Source organism: Tiliqua scincoides, chromosome 2, assembly GCF_035046505.1.
Source record: "Tiliqua scincoides isolate rTilSci1 chromosome 2, rTilSci1.hap2, whole genome shotgun sequence".
NCBI classification, from domain to species: domain Eukaryota; kingdom Metazoa; phylum Chordata; class Lepidosauria; order Squamata; family Scincidae; genus Tiliqua; species Tiliqua scincoides.
In genome coordinates this window covers 119,307,477-119,329,481 of record NC_089822.1, presented here as the reverse complement: position 1 = coordinate 119,329,481, position 22,005 = coordinate 119,307,477, and the positions used below count along the sequence as shown (strand labels likewise).

General features: G+C 44.8%; 1 protein-coding gene across 1 annotated transcript in view; it reads left to right on the top strand.

The window, feature by feature from the left end:
- Positions 1-22,005, top strand: part of NDUFB11 (NADH:ubiquinone oxidoreductase subunit B11) — a 50,532-nt gene that overhangs the window by 14,992 nt on the left and 13,535 nt on the right. Inside the window, exon 2 of the mRNA XM_066618262.1 lies at positions 20,075-20,205. Coding sequence (XP_066474359.1) covers positions 20,075-20,205 — 131 coding nt within the window. The remainder of the gene's footprint in view (positions 1-20,074; positions 20,206-22,005) is intronic.

Genomic DNA, 22,005 nt, shown 5'->3' with positions numbered 1-22,005 from the left:
ATGGTGTGTGTTCTTATCTGGCTCTGAGTGAATCTTTGTGTGGCCAGTTCCATCCACTTCACCAGGAACCAGTGAATTGTAATGGCATTTAGAAAGCAAAGGTCCTGCATAAGTGCAGGCAGGACCAGTGAGCTAAAATGTTAGAGAATAATTTTGCTTTTAAGTTTGCCTGTAATTGCCCACTTCTGTTTTGCTAAGAGCTATACCTGGTCACTTCCAATGCCCACACCATTTTCCAAGCCTGCTTGTTCTGTTTTTTCCAGTTATGTATGATCCTCCAATCCACCCCTGCTCACTCCTTTATGCTGAAACACTCTTCACCTCCCTGAGGTAGGTTGAACTCCTTGCTCAAGACCCTCTGGTCCTTTGGCTATACAGACTGGGGGTGCAATCCTAACCCCTTATGTCAGTGCTTTCCAGTACTGGCATAGCGGTGCCAATGGAACATGTGCTGCATCCTGCAGTTGGGTGTCACTCACAGAGGCCTCCTCAAAATAAGGGAATGTTTGTTCCCTTGCCTCAGAGCTGCATTGCCCTTATGTCAGTGCTTGAAAACACTGACATAAGGGGTTAGGATTGTGCCCTAAGTTGGGGAAATTCTCCACCTGATTGGGGGGGTGGGAATCTTCCAAGGACTCTCTCTCTGTGACTAGCTTTGTCCTTGTGGTCAATATTCCTGTTCCACTGCTCAGACCCCTTTGTTTGCTGCATGGCGGCTCTTTGGTTTTTCCAGATGCACAGTGATGATGTCATTACCAGACATCCAGGAATGTTGAGCTCCGAGCTGTACAGACTCGGCCTCAATGATGTTTGAGCTATGTGAACACACAGTTTAAAGGAAACAATAATTGTGGTGACAGCAGAGTATATTGATTTTTTACTCTGCCATGGGGCAGATCAGAGGTAAGGAGGGAGGCACTGGCCCCAAGGTCTCCCCCTCCAATGCAGCAACCTGTGCTCTTTTTACAATTTATGTTCACTTCTGTGGGGTGTGTGCAGGAGGATATTCAGAGGGCAGCACCTCATGGATCTGTCTCTAATTCTTGATGGTCCTCAACATCTGTCACCTGAGGTGACCATCTGATCTCTGGCAGGGTAGTCTCTCAGCTAGACCGCAGTTTTGAAGCAAGCTACCAAGTGCGTCCAAATCCACTCGCCCCGCTACCAAGTCAGCTGAGAGATGGGTGGAGGGAACACATACTGTAGTTGCCCAGCAACCCCTGCATGTTTGTTGTCCTCCCTCAGCAAACGATTGCCTTAAGTGTAGCTGTAGAATGGAAGGCAGTGGCAATACTCTTGTGTGTAGCACAGGTAGTTACTGGTATCCAGGAAAGAAGCTTAGAACCCAGCTATCATCCAGAGGGCTTGTATATGTAAAGTCAGTCCAGGCTGAGTCAGTCATGCTTGGGGTATGGAGACACTGTACTGCATCATTTGCCACCTACCCCCCCCCCATTCTAAAATTCTATATAAATATTAGTTCCCCTGCTGATGCTCTGAAATGGTACAGTCCCAGAGAGATGCTTCTATATATGCTTTGCTGAACATGTAAATTGCCTGTTGGAATGTTCTGTGATTGTGGGGCATCTTAGGGCCCCACTCATTGACAGGGTGCCATGATGTTTGGCAACTTTGAGGCCTCTGGATCAGATCCTTCTGTCTTCTGTTTGAGCACAAGTAGGCAACATAATGGCTGTATGTGCGTTTCCTTGCTCTTCTAGCACCCAAAGTCTTGTTAGGGTGAGTTACAATTTTTATGAGGGAGTACCACACGTGTTGCAGTCTGTACTTCAATGAAAAGTCTGACCTTCTTAGCATTTTCTTACCAGTTTTCCTTACGTAAAAAACAGTACATTGTTAAATGATATCTACTGGTGCCCCTTTTTATGTATGAACAAATGCCATGTAATTATGTTCCCCCTCATTGTCGTCCCCCTCTTTTTGTTATTCATTTTCATTTTTAATGCAGATATTTTTGCTGATTTTATGCTTAGCTATCTTGTAGCCTGTAGACACCTTACTAATTTCTTCATGGTTAGGAAGAAGGAAATTCCTGAATTTGCACAGTCCTGACTACAGTACTTCACAATCCCACAGAGGCATATGTTTCGTTCTTTCTCTCTTCCCTTCCTTGTTTTTTCTTACTGCACATCAAATGTGATGGGACATACATGCAAGACACATTTGTATTTGCATATATTTTGTTATATTTATTTTAAAAACAGAAACTGAAAAGGACATTTATATTTTCTGTATTTTATAATGAGAGGTCAGTACCAAGGCAGTGAAAATTACACTAAAACAATGCAACCTCCAGTTAACGTGAAATCTCTGGTCTGACTATGCCTTTCGAGCCATTTAATAGCAAATGAATGTATAACCATGTGCATATGTGACTGAACCAAGAGCAATACCAGCTCCTTGGGGTGTCTGTGTGTGTGTTTCTCTGTTGATAAATGAGGTGGTAAACATTTGTTGCCTGTACACTCTATACTTTCTGCATTTGGCTGCAAAAATTTAATATGTGAACTGATGTTAGACCTGCTAGTATGCTTGTTTTGTTGAGAAGTCTGCCTTAATATTTCCTTGTTTCACTGTTAAGAAGATTACTGATAGCTCTGTTATTAGAAGGGAAGGGATGACTTCCCACCATTAGTCCATTAAGCCCTACTTCAGAAAGCTCCTTTAGTGCTGTGGCTCTGCTCCCCACCTCAGTGCTTCAAGAACAGAGGAATGTCTCCACTCCTAGAGTACCTGGTGGAGCCGCACCAACAGTTCTCTCTAAAATGCTTATGTGAGGGCAGGATCACCTACCTTCCAGCACCCCGTTGCTGCTGATGCTCTCCTTTTTGCCCTCAAGCCAGGCACTCTAGGAATGAAGATTTATCCTTTCCTGAGACCTCCCTTCTTGAGGAACTGCCATTCCTGGCACAGTCTCATGAATGGAGAAATATCTCCACCCCTAAAGTGCCCAGCTTGAAGGCAAAAAGGAGAGCGCTAGTTTCAAGGGAGCACAGTATGTGCCAACGTTTTACTGTCTTACAGGTATCTATCTTGCTGCTGAGGGAGCTTTGTAAGGTAGGGCTTACCAGACCTCTGCGGAAATTGGAAATTGCCCATCAATGCCAGAGTCATTGAATTAAGGTCCATCAAATCAAGGGTTCACTATATGTAGCCTTTTGTTTATGACATCTATTATTATCATTATGCCATCTGTGTACTTTGAGCTTTACAGAGTAACAAATAAAAAAGTCAGGTCCTTCTCTGAGCCGCTTACCATCTAAGCTTCAACAGTGGGGGGAATAACAAAAGGGAGCAGCAAAGTAGAAACACAGAGAGGAGTTCCCTGCCTACTTTGGCTGTTCTCTCCTAGGCTGAATTCAAGCTTCACTGGGCACAGAGAGTCCCTGAGGCTGCCTGGGTTTTTGGCAGTTGACGTACTTCACCTTTAGTCTCCTAGTGCTTCACAGCTGAGGTTATGAGGGCTCCTTAGACTTCAAGTGACATCCAAAATGCTTAGTGAAGACATAATGCTGCCCAGTCTTCTCACTGTCATTAGGAGATCAGAAGTGCTTCAGGGTCTCATTTGCTTCTCTTGCCTCCAGATGCAGACATTCCTGCTTCCTTTCAGTTTTGGAGTTGACTATGTTTAGCGTCACAGCTGCGCTGGCACTTCTGCAAACAATAATTAGCCCAAACATCAGCATGCAAAGCCAGGTCTGACTGTCATTACTTACTGTGACTATGGGCCGCATGGCACTCTCACTTTCCAAACTGTGATAAGAGGTGGTGGCATTATATGTGCTCTTAACGGAACTCTGAAGACTGATTCGAGTAGCAGAATGGGTCTGTTTGGGCAATAATCTCTGTATAAATCAGGTAGGATCATGATCCAATTCTGTTCCCAGTAAGTGAGTGCCTAAGAAGCTCCTGCTGCAGAGAAATGAGCTTTTCTCAACCTAACAGTGCTGCTGCCATAAATCTCCTGCCATATTCACTTTAGGAGCCGTTCTCTCAGAATACCCCTGAAGTGACATTAACCAGGAGCCAGAACAGACTCCTACCCTTCATACCAGATGGAAATGTGATGAGACGCCTGAGCAACTTGGGAGCAATTTTGAACCTGGCTCCATAATTAGCACTCAGTACTGGGTGGGCTGGGAGAAAGGGGGGGGGGTCTGCCTGCATCTGTGCAGGAGGCATTGATTACTGAGTCTTTAGGCAAAGTCGGTTTTGTAGCTCCAGGCAATGTTTTACACAGGCTCTGTATGTCAGCATTGATGCTGCTTGGAGAAGGCAGCTACTGTGGAGCCCTGGGGGGTAGTCATTTATTAAACCCAGGGGAAATTAACTGTAGTGACTGCTGCATTTCTGATGGCTTGGGAGGGGCCATAAGGGAAGGTGAGGAATAAATTTTGCTCTGAATTTCTTCACCAAGCAGAAGTGGGTTCAAGAGGTGCTGCAAATGCTGCCTTCCCACAAATGGGGCAACATTCATTCTGAAGGAGTGTGAGCTGCCAGCTTGGTCTCTGGAGTGTGGTGCTCTCTATAAATGGCCTCAGATTAAACCTGGGGATTGTTTCACTTCCCACTTCAGCAGTTTTTGTTTCTACTCCTTCACAACATCAGAGGTATAGAAACAAGTTGTCTGGGGAGCACATCCACTGTCCATTTCTGCAGTGGCGTTTGTTGAATGTATTTTGACAGTAGCTGTGGAGCAGGGAAGGGGTTGAGATGTGGTCACAGAGCTAGGATCAAATGCTTCCTGGCACTATCACAGAATCAGTGGAGAGCTGAGAGCCAGGCTTTGGAATCGGCCCCACATGTTGAACAACTTCTCTTCCAATGCCAGTTTATACTCTGCCCATCTGTCAGCTACCAAACCTTGATTTATTATGATCCAGTCCTCACAGCCATGTTGTAGACCAAAGAAGTGACAAGGAAGGGAGGCCTGAGAGGAGATATGGGGGAATAGGAAAATGGCAGCCAATGCCTCCTAGAGTTGGGTTGCCAAGATTAAGCTCTCTCTGCACTCTTGTCATGTTCTTTCAGGCACTTTCTTTATGATGCTCAAGTTGACCTACAAGACCTACTCTGCATTAGGACAGCCAGCCTTCAGAAGCAACCAGACTCCTCTTCTTCACTGCTGCATCCCTAAAAGTCCAGACTGTGCATGGTCAAGAAGAGTATTCTTGGTATCTGCCCTCCAGTCATGGCTACCAAAGATTACTTGCCTACCAGACTACACCATATCATAAATTGGTTCATTTTTTTGTCTTGTTTTTAGGCAAGACAATAGAGTGGAAGCAATGGATGATAGAATGGAGATGCTCAAAATTAGGCAAAACAGTGATAGAGGGTTAGTATTTGCCTTGCCATACTTCTCACCCCAGTTGTGCCCCCTAAGCCTTTTTAAATAGAACAAAAGCTGAATTGAAAGTCAGTGAAATCCTTTTTTCTAATAAAAATAACACATGGGGGAGGGAGGTGCAGGATTGAATTGGAACCCAAGGCCCCCTACGCACCCCTGCAGTTTTTCCCATTTGAGATACCCCCTTGTGCTATTGTAACAGCAAAAGAACCTCTCCTTAGGCCAAACCAACACATTTATTGTAACACGTAGTTCTGCCCTGAGTATTTTCTGGGAAGGCTGTAAGGCTTTTTTTTGTTTGTTTGGGCTGGGTTTTAACAGCCTTGATTACATAGATGTGGGATAACTTTATCTTTCATGTTTTTTTTTTCCTGTTCCCAAGCCTAAGGGGTGTGTTTGAAAGCTAAGTATCATTCCATATTGGCCTAAAAAGAACCCTACCTCCACCTGTCCTCTCCTCCTTCCTCAGGAGTATAGCTCTTTTTTGTTCCTTTCACTGGATGGCTAAATATCCTTCTGACAGGCACTAGTGCCTACCCATCCTCAGCCAAGCTATTTCAGCCACCAGTATGAGATCCAGCCACACAAAGTATCTTTCCCAAGCCTATATTCCTGTAGTGCTTTCTGTTCTGATGGGTGATTGGTTTGGATGTTAAATCTGGAAAAAGAGATAATGCCTCTTTTTCTTTTTTAAACATGGCTTTCTGTTTTTCAACTGCAGTGGGAGAGATGTCCCTACCTCAAAGCTGCCTTTTCCAAAGTTGGTGTAGGTGAAGAAGGAAACCCTCCTAGATGCTTGATCATTCCAGGTTATTTGGCACCTGGATGCCATGTTTAAGTGCTAGTGCCTGCTCCCTTAATCTGGGAGCTGCTTGTCCTACAAACAGATTGTGCTTATGAGTAAGAAAAGGAGTAAGAAAGAGTTACTCTTCTCCCACAAGCTATCATAGAGCTAGAAGGAACTCTCTATGTCCATAGCACTGTCAGCCAATAATTTTTAGTTGATTACCTATATTTAAACAGGCCATTGAACTTTTAAGTATTTCCACATCTCAGTATCTGTGTAGTCTTGAGATACAACAGGATATGTTAATTGGCTTCCAATTTATTTGACAAACTCTCCTACTTGCTGTTGGCAGGGGGAGGCATTTTCATTCCTTGTTTATAGCAATGTACTAAAGCTAAAATAATCTCAAAGGCAAACAGAAGTGCTCTCCACTCACACCCCTGCTGATTTAAAATTGTCCTTCCACCAATTAAACAACTAGTGGCCCAATCGTATCCACACTTGGGAGTAAGTCTCATTGACTATAATAGAGCTTACTTCTGAGTAGGCATGCATAGGTTTCTGCTCTAAGTTTATTTTATTCATTTTTATTTTGTACCTATATATCATGCCTTTCCTCATCTTAGAAAACCTGAAATTTTAGTTGATTGGTTTACTGATTGACCAGTGGTGCAGATAGAGGGGGTACAGGGGCAGCAACTGCACCAGGCTGCCTGGGGGCAACAGTCCTGCCACCTGCCTATACAATTCCCCCCCCCCCGGCGCGGTCACCTTTCACGCCTCTTTCAAAAAGTGCTGGAATAAAGTAGCAAATTTCAGAACAATCTTCATGTCAACTATCAAGGTCCAGCAACTTCTTTGAAATCCTAAGGATAGGAGACAACAGCTAGATACACCTGGTGTATATAGGATACCCTGTGTGTGTAATCATGTCTACGTAGGCACCACCAAATGTTATGTAAAAACCAGACTTTCAGAGCATGAAAGGCACTGCTGTTAATGCACCTGGATCAATCAGCAGTAGCTGTATGTTGTTGGCATCCTTCAGTCTTGGCAGACTATGGTATCGCGCTCTGAATAGTGGTTCTGGAACAGAGTGTCCTCTCCAGTGCGCGAAGCCTGGGTAAAGTAGTTATGGAGGATAGGCTGTTACCCATGCAGCAAATCCCCCCTCTCCACGTCGCTGAAATGGTTCAATGGAAAGGCAGAAGCCAATACGGTTGGTTCCAGCGGCGTCGTAGGAGTTGCCAGAACGTGACTCTGTTCAGCCATGAACTGCCTCAGGGACTCCTGCTCTGGATTTTGCCTCGAGGTTAACTCCTGAAGCCTTTTCCATAACTGGATGTAGCCACAAGACAGTGGAGGTTTGGGATCAGAGTTTTCCTTCTCTCAGATGAGCTGCCTTCCCAGGCTGACGAGTCCCATCTACCCAGTGGCTGTTTAGTCGCCTCTTACGACAAGTACAGCCAAACTGAGGGCCTAGTCTTATCCCCAGCCCTCAGGGGAAGCAGCAATAGCATAGCATACAATAGAAACGGGTCATCAAATAAATTTCAAAGCCACACAGGTTCTTTCAAGTAATAGATTTTATTTCCCAAGGCTTTATGTAGAAGCAATTGAAATAGTTAAACATCCTCAAAACATCAACAGAAAAGAGGAGGCTCTACATTTTAGCAATACCTGGCTTCTAGTCCTGAAAAGAACAGACATTAAAGAGCTTTATAAGAAAGATGACTCCAGAGTTTGCTTTAAGAATGCAGCAGTAAAATGGAACTCGAAGCACCTGCAGGGTACTGGTTTTTTAACTGCTGTTTCTGGCTTGCTCTCTACCAGTGTGCCCTGTTTAGGCACATTGTCCCTGATGAAGTTCTAAAAAAACAGAATGAAACATTGGTCTTTTTTAACAACGTGGATTCTGATTCTTTGGCAGAACCATGGTCTTCTCACCTGAATATGTTAAATTGTTGGGTTATTGTTGGCCATGAAAACCTATGAACATGTATGAAGCGTCAATAAGTTCTTCATGTAAGTTCTTCAATAAGATAATTCAGACTCCCTAAATCCTGCAGAACAGTAATAGGTGCTAGTGAGACAAGCTTGGGTTTAATTTGTTAGATAAATACAAATTGCAGCATCAGTTGTTGCTGGTTGCTTCTTTGTTCTTCGGTGTAATAAATTTAGCCATCAATGGCTGATTAGAAGTGATTTCTCCAGTCATGCATGCTCTGGGGACATCTGGCCTTGGCCTAAGTGCAACGGAGGTGCTGGCTCTTCCACAGAGGTCCTGACTGCAATATGATGTTCAGTGAGTTTTATTAACAGCCAGGTTACTCAGGGCCATGGTAGGATTGATTGATTCAATGAACCTGCAGGAAAAATGGCTAACTTGACTGCTGTGTTCCTGCATGTGGCTGTTGCCCAATAAGGTGATGACTTGCCAATAGATATATAAGCAGAACACTCGGGCATGAGCAGTTTTGCCTGCACACTTTGGATTCCTAGGAACTTCTGTCTTGTTTTTAAGTGAATTTCTGGTTGCTGTGTTAGCGATAAGAAGAAAACTTGACAACAAAAAACTTGTTAAATTCTGAGGTGTTCAGAGATTGCTGCTTCCATGTCTTGTGTAATATTGGTCTGTCGTCATGGCCCCAGTCATATTTTTCTGCACCTTTTGAGTGACTCTGCCTTCCATGCCAATTTGCTTCTTGTCTGGAAGTGTTAAATTGGGCAAATTCATCTTGCTGAATGGGCATGCTGCTTTTCTCCACTATCTTATGAGGTTTCTATTGAAATAATTTTGCTGTGGAGTGTTTATATATTCCTTTTTTTTATTGGGGGGAACTATGGCTACAACCAGCCTTGGACTGGAAAGACCCTTTTCTCTCCCTCACTAATGGCTAACTGTTGAGCCCTAAAGGATGATGGGTGGAGGCTTAGTTTAGTCCCAGAGACTGTGAAAATGTGTCAGTTGCTGGAGCAGGCTGATTGAGGAATGGCTCCAAAAGGATTGCTTGTAGAGCTGGGGGGGGGGGGGTACTAGGAGCATGCAAGCAGGTGCAGGTAGCAGCACACAGTTCCCCCTGGGCAAAGAGGCTGTCTGCATTTCAAAACTCCAGGCACCAATGTCAGTTTTTTGTGCCATTCCTAATAGACACAGTATGTGATGACTCCCTCGATTAGGGATGCCAGTAGGAGCCATTAATGGAAAGCAAGCAAAAGAAAAGAGTTTGGTGACCAGATTGTGTCAAAGCAACAAGTATAGTCGGAAGCATGTGTCAAAGCAACAAGCTGATCAGAAGGAACTGCCTCATGAGAAATGGGGTAATAGATTCAGTGCTGGGGTGGGGAGCAGAGCATCTATTGTAATATCACAAGTACCAGAAATTGAAAGGGTGGAAATTAAGGCCGTCTCCTGATTTTTAAAGAACATTCAGTTAATCTGCCTTTGTTGGTTCAATTAAATAAATCCGTACGTTATCAAAACTTCAGCGTAGGTGCCTTTCTGAGATATGACAGGAAGGTGATAGAGCTTAAATTTAATAAGATAAAAAGCTCGTTGTTAGAAGGAAAGACCACCTTTCCAATATTTCCTTTTTCCTTTTCATTCTGGTGTGTCACCATAATAGCGAAGAGCCTAAAAAAAAATAATAAACAAGGGTGTTCTTAACTCTAAGCTTCCCCAATTTGAAGCTGACTTTTGCCATGAATTAACTAAAGCTAACTAGACCCTAGCTCTGGAAGCAATTGTAGGGTCTGTTTAGCCTCTGGGAGCCAGATTCACCAGGTTTTATTCCAAGAGTGGGACTGATGAAATGGCTGTGACTGTTCAGAGGTGGCCTTGGGCACTGTTGCATGTACTCTGCACAAAAGAAATGTAGACCTTGTACCAAGAAGACACAGATCTGCATCCTGCTAAATGGTCTGCATGAAATATATAGGCATTTGCCTTGCATAGTTTACTCCTGCTTTTAAATGCTCATTCGCTATCACTAGGGGCAGTCTAAAATGGTAAAAATGAAATAACATTACTATAACATGAAATTGAGCTTATAAAATGATAAAACATGATATTCTGCTCAAGTAATAAAATAACACTGACACATACCTATTAGAATGGCTGTGGAACGTCCCAAGTGCTTCTGACTGTTACTAAGCTCCTGACTTCCTTGGAGCTCTGTTGCTTTAACTGACTGTAGAGTCTTCTGAGCATGCTCAGAAGCTTCTAAGGAAATTGCATGGAGCCCTATTGGAAAGTGTAACTGAGCCACACTGCATTTATTTGTGTGTAGGCGACCATACCTTGGTCCTTTGGAAAGTTTAATTCAAGTAGTTGACTAAGTAGTTGTGTTCTTCAGGGTTGGGTGTGTGTGTGTGAGTGATTTTATGCCATCCATTAAAAAAATAAAACTGTTTTAGACTGTCTCTAACTACCACATATTTTTCTTTAATGTGGGCAGACCATATGGAGTTCACCCTTTGGCATGACCAACTAATTCTATGAGTGCTCTGGTATTCTGTCTTGACTTACCACTCAAGTAATTTTAGACCAACAGATCATTTTAGTAGGAATGACAGAAGAAGGGAACCAAAAGAAGAATAGAGAGCAAGAGAGGCGGGAGTGGAGAGCAAGTCTAGGCCAGGCTACCAGGTCCTGAATTGTAGCCTTGGGACAGGACCACCTGGCCAGCCATGATACTGAAACTCTGCCTGCTGAGCATTAGAAATTGGCTTCAGTGCCTTTCTGAACCCTGACGTTTTACCTTGTATTTCCAAGCATCCCTTTGCTCCCATGGGGTTTAGCACCTTGCAGCCTCCTTGTTCTCTTTTAACACAGAATTTTGCTACAGGCCAGGTTGCATGACTGCAAAGTGAAAGTTTTGAGGTTGCACAACTCTTGCCTTAGTGGTCACACATAGTTAAAACGCAACTATTCCTGGTGTTCAAACACAGTAGTTGTGTTTAATATGTACAAGTTACAAGGAAGCTAGCTATTAAGATATGGTAAGAAGTTTTTAGAGGCCACATATAGGTATGTTCTGCACAATTGCATGACTGTGGTTTAGCTGTCCTCCCCTCCAAGAGCCTGTTTTTGTTCTTGTAGCAATTGAGAGCCCTTCTGGTGATTGAGCCTTTCTTGGCTTCCTTTCTACCTTTCCTGTACAGCTTGTGTGCTGAGGAGCCTTCAGGTCTCTTGGAATACTTTGAGCTGGTACTAAAGACATCCTATTTCCAAACTGTCTCAAACAAATGCTGTGGGGGACAGGCACTCATTGTCAGCCCAGATCCAAGCACAATATAGGGATCGCTGCAGTGGCAGCGTTGACACATTCAGCAGTGGGTGGGGGAACAGGCCTGCTCTGAGCAGGGGGTGGGTCAGGTGTCACAAGAGACTTGCCAATAATGGAATAATCAGTCTTTACTGACAGCTTGTCATAGCTGACATCCCCGCCTCCTCGCCTGCTAAGTTGATGCCTGACATGCAAAGTTGGGATAGGGAGGGAGAAGTGGGGTCTACGCTTATGTCATCTTTGACCCTGTAGTCTGGGAAGGGGTGGTGGTGTCTTGCCTTACCAGCTTGGTGTCAAGCATAGATCAATTGGTTAATGACTCCATAGATGGGGCTGTTTGTCTCTGGGAGTGGAGCCCCTAGGATGTAGATGGCATCATGCAGCACTGGGGAGCCTCACAATACCAAAGAAAAGACCTTTAAAATTCTGCTCTCAGTTTCTTCCTTCTAGTCAGTGCTTGAATGTGGATGTTCAATGAAAACCTATGGTGGTGGATTTTTTTTTTTTTTTTGTTAAATAACTTCAGATCATTGCCAAGGGAAGGTGTGAATCTCAACAGGCCTGTCTACACATCACATGAGAATGAGAAGGTACAGTAGGCTATAGGTGGAGCATTTCAGGTTTGAATGTATTGTCTGTTTAAAATAAATAAATAATCCCTGCAGAAGAAAATGAGCCTAGGAATCCCCTTTGCCTGAAGTGCTGGCTTTCTGTTTGGAGGGAGAGTATGATCAGCCACCTGCAACCTGAAGTGGTACATCTCTCTCTACTACCTTATTCTGCTACATATGTAAACCTTCACTGTTCAGGGGTGTTGGGAGCAACGGATGGGGCCCAACTATCAGTGCAATGTTACCTGTTAAATTCCAAATTTCAGGGGAGATTAGGGAGGAGAGAAAAGCTTTATGATTGCTTCAAATCCTATTGGACTGGGGTGCGGGAGTACAATCTTATTACTTTGCCACCCTAATGTTATAGGATAAGACATTTTTGTCTTCTTTAGGAGGAGTCCTAGCCCACTTCATCCATAGGACCTGGGATGTATTATAGTCTTTAAAAATGCATATAAAATACAGTCCTCTTTATAGGTGAATTTACTATCCATGAATTCACTTATCTGTGAGGGACAGAATGGCCACCTACCTCTCATTATCCACAACTCTGTGAATACTGTGCTGGTACACTTGGGGGGGGGAGGCACAGTACAGCTACGAGCAGGCAGGCATGAATGAGAGGTTGTGGGAGGAGAAGAGCCAGTGGTCACGAATAGAAGGCAGTGCCTTATAGGGGGAAGAGGAAGAAGTGCCTATACAGTATATGGCCAATGTGGGAGGGGTTGCAGTAATTGCTTCTAGTCAATTATGCTCCTCATTTTTTTAGAAAGTTGCCCAAATTGGGTCAATTTTCTGCATCAGATGGCCATTGGTATTGGCCTGCGGAGAATCATCAGACACATTTGTGTCTGCTTTCAGATTTGCCCCAGCATCCTGGGGACTCCAGCTGAACCTTCACAACCCTGGTGATGATGAGAAGCTGATCATGAGAGGTCTCTGGAAGGTTACGTGAGGATTGATGTGGGGCCGAGGCAAGCCCAGAGAAGGAGTTAAGAGACATGGAGGAGGAGGAAGGGTGAAGCAACCCCCTCCCCAGTGCTGAACTCTGAGGCCTCATTGTTGGGCCAGCAACCTTTAATGAGTTGAGGGATCGCCAGCATGGAGGAGGAAAGCATCAGATGTTGGAGATGTTGCTGAGCCATTGCTATCACCCAGCCCCATAGATTTCAAAGTAAGATTCAGGTTCATAAAGGTCATAGAGTGAATGGGGAAAAGGGCTCCCTGGAACCTAACCCCATTTTTCCCCATAGGCTCAGTGATTCAATATCTGCTAATTTGATAGGCTTTCCAGGGACCTAACCCTAACAGATAACAAGAACTGACTGTATCCCATACAAGCAGATAGGTTAAGCAAGTTAAAAAAACTTGGACTATCATCAAAACCCTGAACCTAAGCCAAGCAACAGTCTTGATCTTTGCAGTGTTTTTGTTAGAGGTTCTGCCTATGTTTTATTTCCTGCAAATGTGATAAATGAAGAGAGAACAGGCTATAAAGAGCTCAAGTGATGTGGATAGGGACTCTTTCATTTTCTCCACCTAATGGCCCAATGAGGGAGTTTAGGCTGAGAGAATGATTTGTGCAAAGCTGCAAAGTGACTTCCTGGCTGGCCAGGGATTTTAACCTGATTAAACACCCTGGTTCAGGTTGAGCACTCTAAACATACAGTCATATGGTATACTGAATAACCTTTAGAAGAAAGGAACTCTGTATGTGTGTTTCTTCAGTTTGGACCTCCCCCCCCCCCCATGCTTGAACTAGTCTGTTTCTCGAATAATCAAAACCAGCCTTGCAAAGCTCGACTCATTAAACCAAATGCAACTCAGCTCTGGGACAAAGCCCCTCCCCCTAATGGCATATAGCAGTGGTTTGCAAACTTTTTCGACTGGCCTTGACCTACTGGGCCATTGGCCATAGCTTCCCATTCCCAATACTATGCAGTGTATAAGGCAGTGCGTTTTTGCAAGGATTTCACTGTTCCGTTGGCTGGTTTCCTCGGCTCCCCGGGAAGCCATGGCTCACAGTTTGAAAACCACTAGCATATTGGATACCACTGCTGTGACCATTACTGAGGTTCCAGGAGTGAGCTGGGCTGGATGATGGGCATGGGCCCTTGGTCAGTGCCCAGCCTAGGTAATCCCTGATGGCTCCACCTTGACCCCTTTCTGTTCTTGTAATCCTAGGGAGGCAGTTAGAAGCAAGATGATTATTGAGCCCCTTGATGGCTTGGTGGGTTACAAGTAGTTTTGGGAGCTAGGCCCAAGCGATTGGAGGGGCAGGAAGGTTAGCTATCACTGAGGTAGGTGGGATCCAGATCCAGGTAGAGTTTCATTTCCCTTGGGAGAGAGCTGATGTAGAATTTGAGCCAGAAGGGGCTATAGCCTATGAAGGTAAGAGACTTTGAGAGTTCAAGAGGAATGGCAGAAACAGCAGGAGAGGGGGCTTGTCTGATGTAGATCCCTCTTTTCCCTACCAATTTATTGAGCCCAGTCTTGGAGCAGGATGAGCCATGCGTTCTGCAGCACCTGCTATTATTCTTCTCTGTGTGCTCGCGTGCTTTTTCTCTCAGTAAAAAGACTCTTTAAATATTTAAGCGGTGGCAAAAGCTGCTCATGCTGTTTAATAAATCATAGTGACCTGAAACTGCTGCCTTGCCTTGAGGGGAGCTCTAGAGTAGGGTGGCTTGCTTTGCCACCGGTCAGAGGAAGAATTGGAGCCAGAGAGGAGGAATGGAGAGCTTCTGTTGGAGTGGTTGGAAGAAGTATTTTTGAAGTGAAAGCCTCCCCCTTCTGCCCCATTTGCTCCATGCTACATCTGTAAGCCAACCTACCCTGCCCCATTTCTGAATCTGTGGAACTAGTCAGCTCATTCACTTTTCCCTCCTCGATAGAGTGGTTCCAGTAGCCTTGTATCTCTGGGACTATAATGTTGAACTATGAATTGGCTCTTGAACTTATTCTGAATGTCAAATGATATGTGAAGTTTTGGGAGCATCAAACCTCTGAGCATGGGCAGTGTGCCTTTCTTTTACCCATAACTTCAACCTGATCCCACATTTTTGGGAGTAAGAAGCAGAATTTGTAGGGCAGTGGGCATTTTTTCTGGGCTAAAGCACCTTGATGGGAAAGGCACTCACCATTAGGTCTGACCCTATAGGTGATACCTGGGTATTTTAACAGTGAGGGCGGGGAGTTCTGAATGCTGCCTGATTGAATGAGGAGGAAGGGGGCCCAAGGTTCATGGTGCAGCTAAGAAGTTGCATGTGAGGGTGGTTAGCTGTGCTCCCAAGGGGAAGAACTGACTTGGAGTAGATTTTATCTTCCGCTCTAAAAATAAAGCATTGCTTTTGCAATGTAGATTTACATACTTGGAGAGTATCTTTCTAACCTTTTTCTCCCCCCCCCCCCCCGCTGTTTGTCAAAGCACTGAAGGAAAGGTGGCAGAACATGGGACCATATCGGGAATGAACAACCCAGTGCTTGAAAACCATGCAGGCCCAGGTCAGGCAGTGATGCCTGTCCTCTTCCCACCATGGAGCTTGCAGATCTTTCCTGCACATGTGCCTGCTGTGTCAATAAAATTTACTTCAAAAAATTGAACTGGCCTAGCACTGCTAAGGAAGGGGTGGGGGTGGGGGTCCTTTGTAAATATAGTTCCCTGGATATGAAAGGGAGGAGGGGCGCTTGTACTCGGGAACCTGCTGTGACTCAGCCCCAACCAGTAAGTAGGCGAAGAAATAAGAAACTCCTGCTGTGTGGTTGCAGCATGCTGCAGGAGGGGGGGAGGCAGTCATAGCATGGAATAGGGATGCTCTAGACCTCCAGTCCCTGCGTGACCAAGCTGGTCCTCTGACCCACTAGCCCTCTTCCTCCTCCACCTCGATATCCTATAGATTACTAGGTCAGCATTCCTATGGTTTTCTCCCTGGGTTTCCTGACAGTTGCAAGGAGGCAATAAAAGGGAGTGTGTGTGCACGCATATGTGGGAAGCCTGGGCTGTTGTTAGAAAATGTTCTCATTCCAAGGCTGCTCTCTCACCCAAGCTCACAGTCACATCCTTCACAGCCCCAGCATCTGAAACTGGGCAAAGGGGGTATCTAAGCAACAGCCTAATGTAATCTCATCTCTACTGTTTTGTTAGCTCCCTGAAATTTCCTTACTCACAATGCTTCCCTTTTTCAGGTGTGTGTGTGTGTGTGTGTGTGTGTGTGTGTGTGTGTGTGATGGTTGGGGAACTGAATCCAAAATATAAATACACAAGAACCCATTGTTGTGAACACAACAAAGTGCCAGCCTGCATATGCTTTTCTTCTTTGCCTTGTGTGCCCAGGAATCCTTGTCTGTTAAACCACAACCCAGCATGAGTTCTTTGCATCTGTCTTCATGGCAGAAGACCTCGGGCAAATACCGCTGCCCGAATGGCCCCTCCTGACCAAGGAATTAAGTCAGATAGAGGTTGAAAGAGAAGATGTTTCAGACCTCATTGATAAATTGAAGATGAATAAGTCACCGGGCCTGGATGGCATCCACCCAAGAGTTATTAAGGAATTAAACAATGAAGTTGCTGATCTCTTGACGAAAATATGCAACTTGTCCCTCAAATGTGCCAGAGGATTGGAGGATAGCAAATGTCATACCAATCTTTAAAAAGGGAAAGAGGGGGGACCCGAGAAACTATAGGCCGGTCAGCCTAACATCTATACCAGGTAAGATGGTGGAATGCCTCATCAAAGATAGAATCTCAAAAGACATAGACGAACAGGCCTTGCTGAGGGAGACTCAGCATGGCTTCTGTAAGGGTAAGTCTTGCCTCACAAACCTTTTAGAATACTTTGAAAAGGTCAACAGGCATGTGGATGCGGGAGAACCTGTGGACATTATATATCTGGACTTTCAGAAGGCATTCAACACGGTCCCTCACCAAAGGCTACTGAAAAAACTCCACAGTCAGGGAATTAGAGGGCAGGTCCTCTCATGGATTGAGAACTGGTTGAAGACCAGGAAACAGAGTGGGTGTCAGTGGGCAATTTTCACAATGGAGAGAGGTGAAAAGCGGTGTGCCCCAAGGATCTGTCCTGGGACTGGTGCTCTTCAACAATGACCTGGAGACAGGGGTGAGCAGTGAGGTGGCAAAGTTTGCAGATGACACCAAACTTTTCCAAGTGGTGAAGACCAAATGTGATTGTGAGGAGCTCCAGAAGGATCTCTCCAAACTGGCAGAATAGGTAGCAAAATGGCAGATGCGTTCCAATGTAAGTAAGTGTAAAGTCATGCACATTGGGGCAAAAAATCAAAACTTCACATATAGGCTGATGGAATCTGAGCTGTCTGTGACAGATCAGGAGAGAGATCTTGGGGTGGTGGTGGACAGGTCGATGAAAGTGTCGACCCAATGTGCGGCGGCAGTAAATAAGGCCAATTCTATGCTTGGGATCATTAGAAAAGGTATTGAGAACAAAATGGCTAATATTATAATGCTGTTGTACAAATCGATGGTAAGGCCACACCTGGAGTATTGTGTCCAGTTCTGATCGCCACATCTCAGAAAGGACATAGTGGAAATGGAAAAGGTGCAAAGGCGAGCGACTAAGATGATTACTGGGCTGGGGCACCTTATGAGGAAAGGCTACGGCATTTGGGCCTCTTTAGCCTAGAAAAGAGATGCCTGAGGGGGGACATGATTGAGACATACAAAATTAAGCATGGGAAGGATAAAGTGGATAGAGAGATGCTCTTTACACTCTCACATAACACCAGAACCAGGGGACATCCACTAAAATTGAGTGTTGGGAGGGTTAGGACAGACAAAAGAAAATATTTATTTACTCAGCGTGTGGTTGGTCTGTGGAACTCCTTGCCCCAGGATGTGGTGACGGCATCTGGCCTGGATGCCTTTAAAAGGGGATTGGACATGTTTCTGGAGGAAAAATTATGGGTTACAAGCCATGATGTGTATGTGCAGCCTCCTGTTTTTAGAAATGGGCTATGTCAGAATGCCAGATGCAAGGGAGGGCACCAGAATGAGGTCTCTTGTTATCAGGTGTGCTCCCTGGGGCATTTGGTGGGGCCGCTGTGAGATACAGGAAGCTGGACTAAGGAACTCTATTTCCCAGTCCAATGCACTGTGGGGTCATTCCATTATGTTAACTTGGCCATTGTTGACACGGCAGGGAAAACATATGCTACCAAAGTAGAGCATGAATCCATGCTAAAATCTGCAGAGAAAATGAGTGCCGCTCCAACCAGGGAGTGCTCCATTCCTTTGGGTCATTGCCTGATTGGGAGGCAGGTGGAAAAAGCCACTTTTCAATTCTAGCAAAGATTAGGCACTGTTCTTGTTAATTTGGAAACAATGTATAGTCTCTGGTCTGAAGTACCTTTTCTCATATTTTCCCAGTTCATATCTGCCCTTTGCTGTTGGTGACTTTGTGCAACAGCTGGTTCTTGGCATCAACCCTTCATCTGCTGTACAGGCTAATACTGTCCCACTTTGTATGGTGGTTGTAAGGGTTGCTGAGTGTGTGAATTATTTCTGAACTTTCCAAAGTGCTGTATAAAACGCAAAGCTGTATATTTTTTTTCTGCAGTGGCACCAGGGGGTCAGAATGAGCAAACAAAATCTGAAGCTGTGGTAAACTCTGTGCTTTCCAGTTCTGGCTCCCTAAAATTATGCTCGGGCCATAATAACATGGACTGCTGCCAAAGCAGAAACAGCCGGGGTGAGAAATCCAAGAGCTCTTTGCCTCTCTTTGGGTTAACAGACAGATCCAACTCTTTTGTCACTCCAAGGGCAGGCAAATGGAGTGAGAGTTGGAGAGGAAAGGCTGAGTGTCTGTGGAAGCAAGGACAGCATGTTGTTGCCTTCAAAGCCCCCCAAGTAATCAGAAACAGAGGATGACAATTCCTTCTGTGGGATGCTTCTGTGAGAGAATCTGCCCCACATGTGCAAACAGGCACTCCATGTCCAGAGAATTTCCTGCTTAACTGCCAGCCCTCCCTGCAGTTGGGCTCCTTTGTGTATATTTTACGGAAGGCAATGTCGTCTTCACATCTTTCTATTCATACAGCTTAGGTTCTTGACAGCATTGGCTGCCTGTCTTCTTTTTTTTTAATTCTTCCAGGCTCAGCTAAGTGACTTGGAACTTGTTGAACACTGTAGCAAAATTGATGTGAAGCGGGACTGGGAGCCATGCCGAGCAAGATGCAACATCCACACCTCATGTAGCTCACAGCCACTTGGCGTGCAGATTTGTTTCTGTCAAACCAAACTGCCATCTGCTTGTTTTCTTTAATGAAATGAGAGCTCAGATTCACAGTATTTCCTGGTGCCCACAAAGGTTTCTTAATGATGTACATACTACCCAGACCACTCCCTACTGCCCACCTTGAGGCATAAACAGGTTGCAGTATTTGCCAGGGGTGGGATGGGGGGAGAGAGAAATTGCTCCATACGTGTGTTCTAAACTCTTCCATACCCTTCTCCTGAATTTCTTGTCTGGCTGTGTATTGGAAGCTTTCAAGGCTGGCCTCTCTCCCCCTGTGTCTTTGCAAATGGAAGTACAGAAGAAGGGGGAGGTGGTTGCCACAGTCTCTATAATCTAGTGGTGCAGTGAGTTGGGGACAGACGGACAAGCAGGGATTATAGGATATGAGTATAGTAGAGAGAACCTGTGCAGACCTGCTTTGCATAAGGATAGAAACTGTGTGGCTTTGATGGGTAATGATTGCTGGGTGCCAAAAGATAAAATGGGATCCATAAAGGTTTGAGGGATGTGCGTGCATGCATGTGCGCATGCTGCTTTGACTTTATTGGATTAGCTGTGTAGACAGAGCATAGCAGTCACCTCCCAGTTACCCAGAAGTTTTTGGGAAGGATTTGAAATAAACGCATGTGCAAAAACTGAACTTGAATGGAGAGAGTGTTAATGCTGGTGTACAAAGCCTGTGTCCAAAAAGAAATGGGCTAGCCTTCCTCAGCCTCAGGCTAACTCTATTTTTTTCCATCTTCTCCTTCCAGAATCCAGATTACCATGGCTTTGACAAAGATCCAGTTGTTGATCTGTGGAATATGCGTTTAGCCTTCTTTTTTGGCATCTCGCTTACTATTGTGTTGGGCTCCACCTTCGTGCACTATCTTCCTGATCATGGGTAAGATCTGTTTTGGCAACTCTGCTCCCATTTGTGTTGTCCCTTGCAGGCTCTCACAGTACCTTTTGGGGCAGATAGGCCAGGGTCTTCTCTAGTACAGCAGCTCTGCTCTTTCCAGCACAAACTTTCCTGTAGACACAGTCCCTGAATTGTGGATGCGTAAGTTAAGGACAGCTGCATGGCACTTTCATGCAGGCGCATTATGTCTTTTGCTGGTGCTTCTATGCAGGCACAATAGTGCTTGCCTGGTAAGAATCGGCTCTTCTGACCTATGTTGGTTTCATGTTATGAACAGACCTCTGGAACCCAACCTCTCTGTAAGTAGGAGGTATGCCACGATTCATTTCTTGTTACCTCCTTGCAGCATGGATCTGCCCTTCCCCGAAAGCCATCCTCCTTCATAAAGCTGAGCACTCCTTGACTCCATTGTTCTCAAAAGTCCTTCTGCTCAGTGTTCTCAGCTCTGATGAAATGGCCTCTTTTTTTTCTAATAAACCATTGTCTTGGAAGGGACAAATGTTTTTTGTAGAAGGAGAGAATAGACCTCTAACAAAGAATCCTCTTTCGTTACTTGTAATTCCTAACTTTTCTTTTACACATGTAAGCCCCAATTTCCTGGTGTGTTTTTTGATGTTATAAGTCAGACTACTAGTCCATCTCACTCAGTAATGTCTATACTGACTGGAAATGGTTGTCTTGGGATTCAAGGCAGAGGTTCCCAAACGTACCACAGTCATGGCACCCTGAGGTTGCAGAGCCCCGCTGCAGTGGTACCGTCGCCCAATTCTCCTGGGTGCTACCATCTTGAAGTGCACAAGAAGTTGGTTGATTTTTGCATGATTCAAGATGGTGGCACCAGAGAGCATCAGTAAGAAGATGCTGCCTGAGACATTCCACAGTGCCCCTTGGGTGCTGTGGCACACAGTTTGAGAACCACTGGATTGAACCTGGAACCTTCTGCATGCAAACAGGAACTTTACTACTGAGCTTGTACCCCCAGGCTCACACTGAACTTCCAGGACAGCTCATCACCTCTCCTGTGAGGAGAAATACACTGGAAATGTGTATTTGTGTGTGGAGAGCTGCTTAATGTAATGCTTGACAAATATGGCAATCTTCTGCCACTCAATCTGGAAGAGGGCAGATTGTCCCTAATGAGTTTGGGAGCACTGGGAGTTCAGATGACTGAGGAACCACATGCAAATATGTCGTCTTTGTGGTGGTGATGCAGAGCAGACTATTAGAGGTACACAAAAGATTTGTGGAGTTGCAAGAAGTGTTACAATTCCAACATATTCTATAGCCCTCTTATGTCTGTCCTTCTCTGGGGACAAAGTCCTTATTTATGTATTACAGGAGATTAAAGGGGGAGTTTCATTATGCTTAGAGAAATTAACTCTCCCTAGTGATATGAGATTCTCCTTGTGCTTTCGCTGCCAGGATATTTTGGATTTTTCTGACAAGATTATTCTTACTACTGAGCATTTTTGAAGCGTTTGTGGCTTAATTTCCTATCAATTGTTTAATGACTTTTTATATGACTGAGAGATTCCTCTGAAGAAAGACCTGAAATGCATTTGGATTATGGACATTTTTCTGATTCAGTCAATTTTTGGGCATCTCTATCTTGTGCCAGTATTTTGGTACCGTCACCCTCTTTTGTGTCTTTTTTTACGGTGAAGCACGGATCTTGCTTTGAGATGATCAGAGGGAAAGGTTTAGCAAAGAGATGGAGGCAATTAGAGAAAAATAATCAAAGGACTTGTATCCGGCTGCCTGCGGTGGGTTTAAGATCCTTGG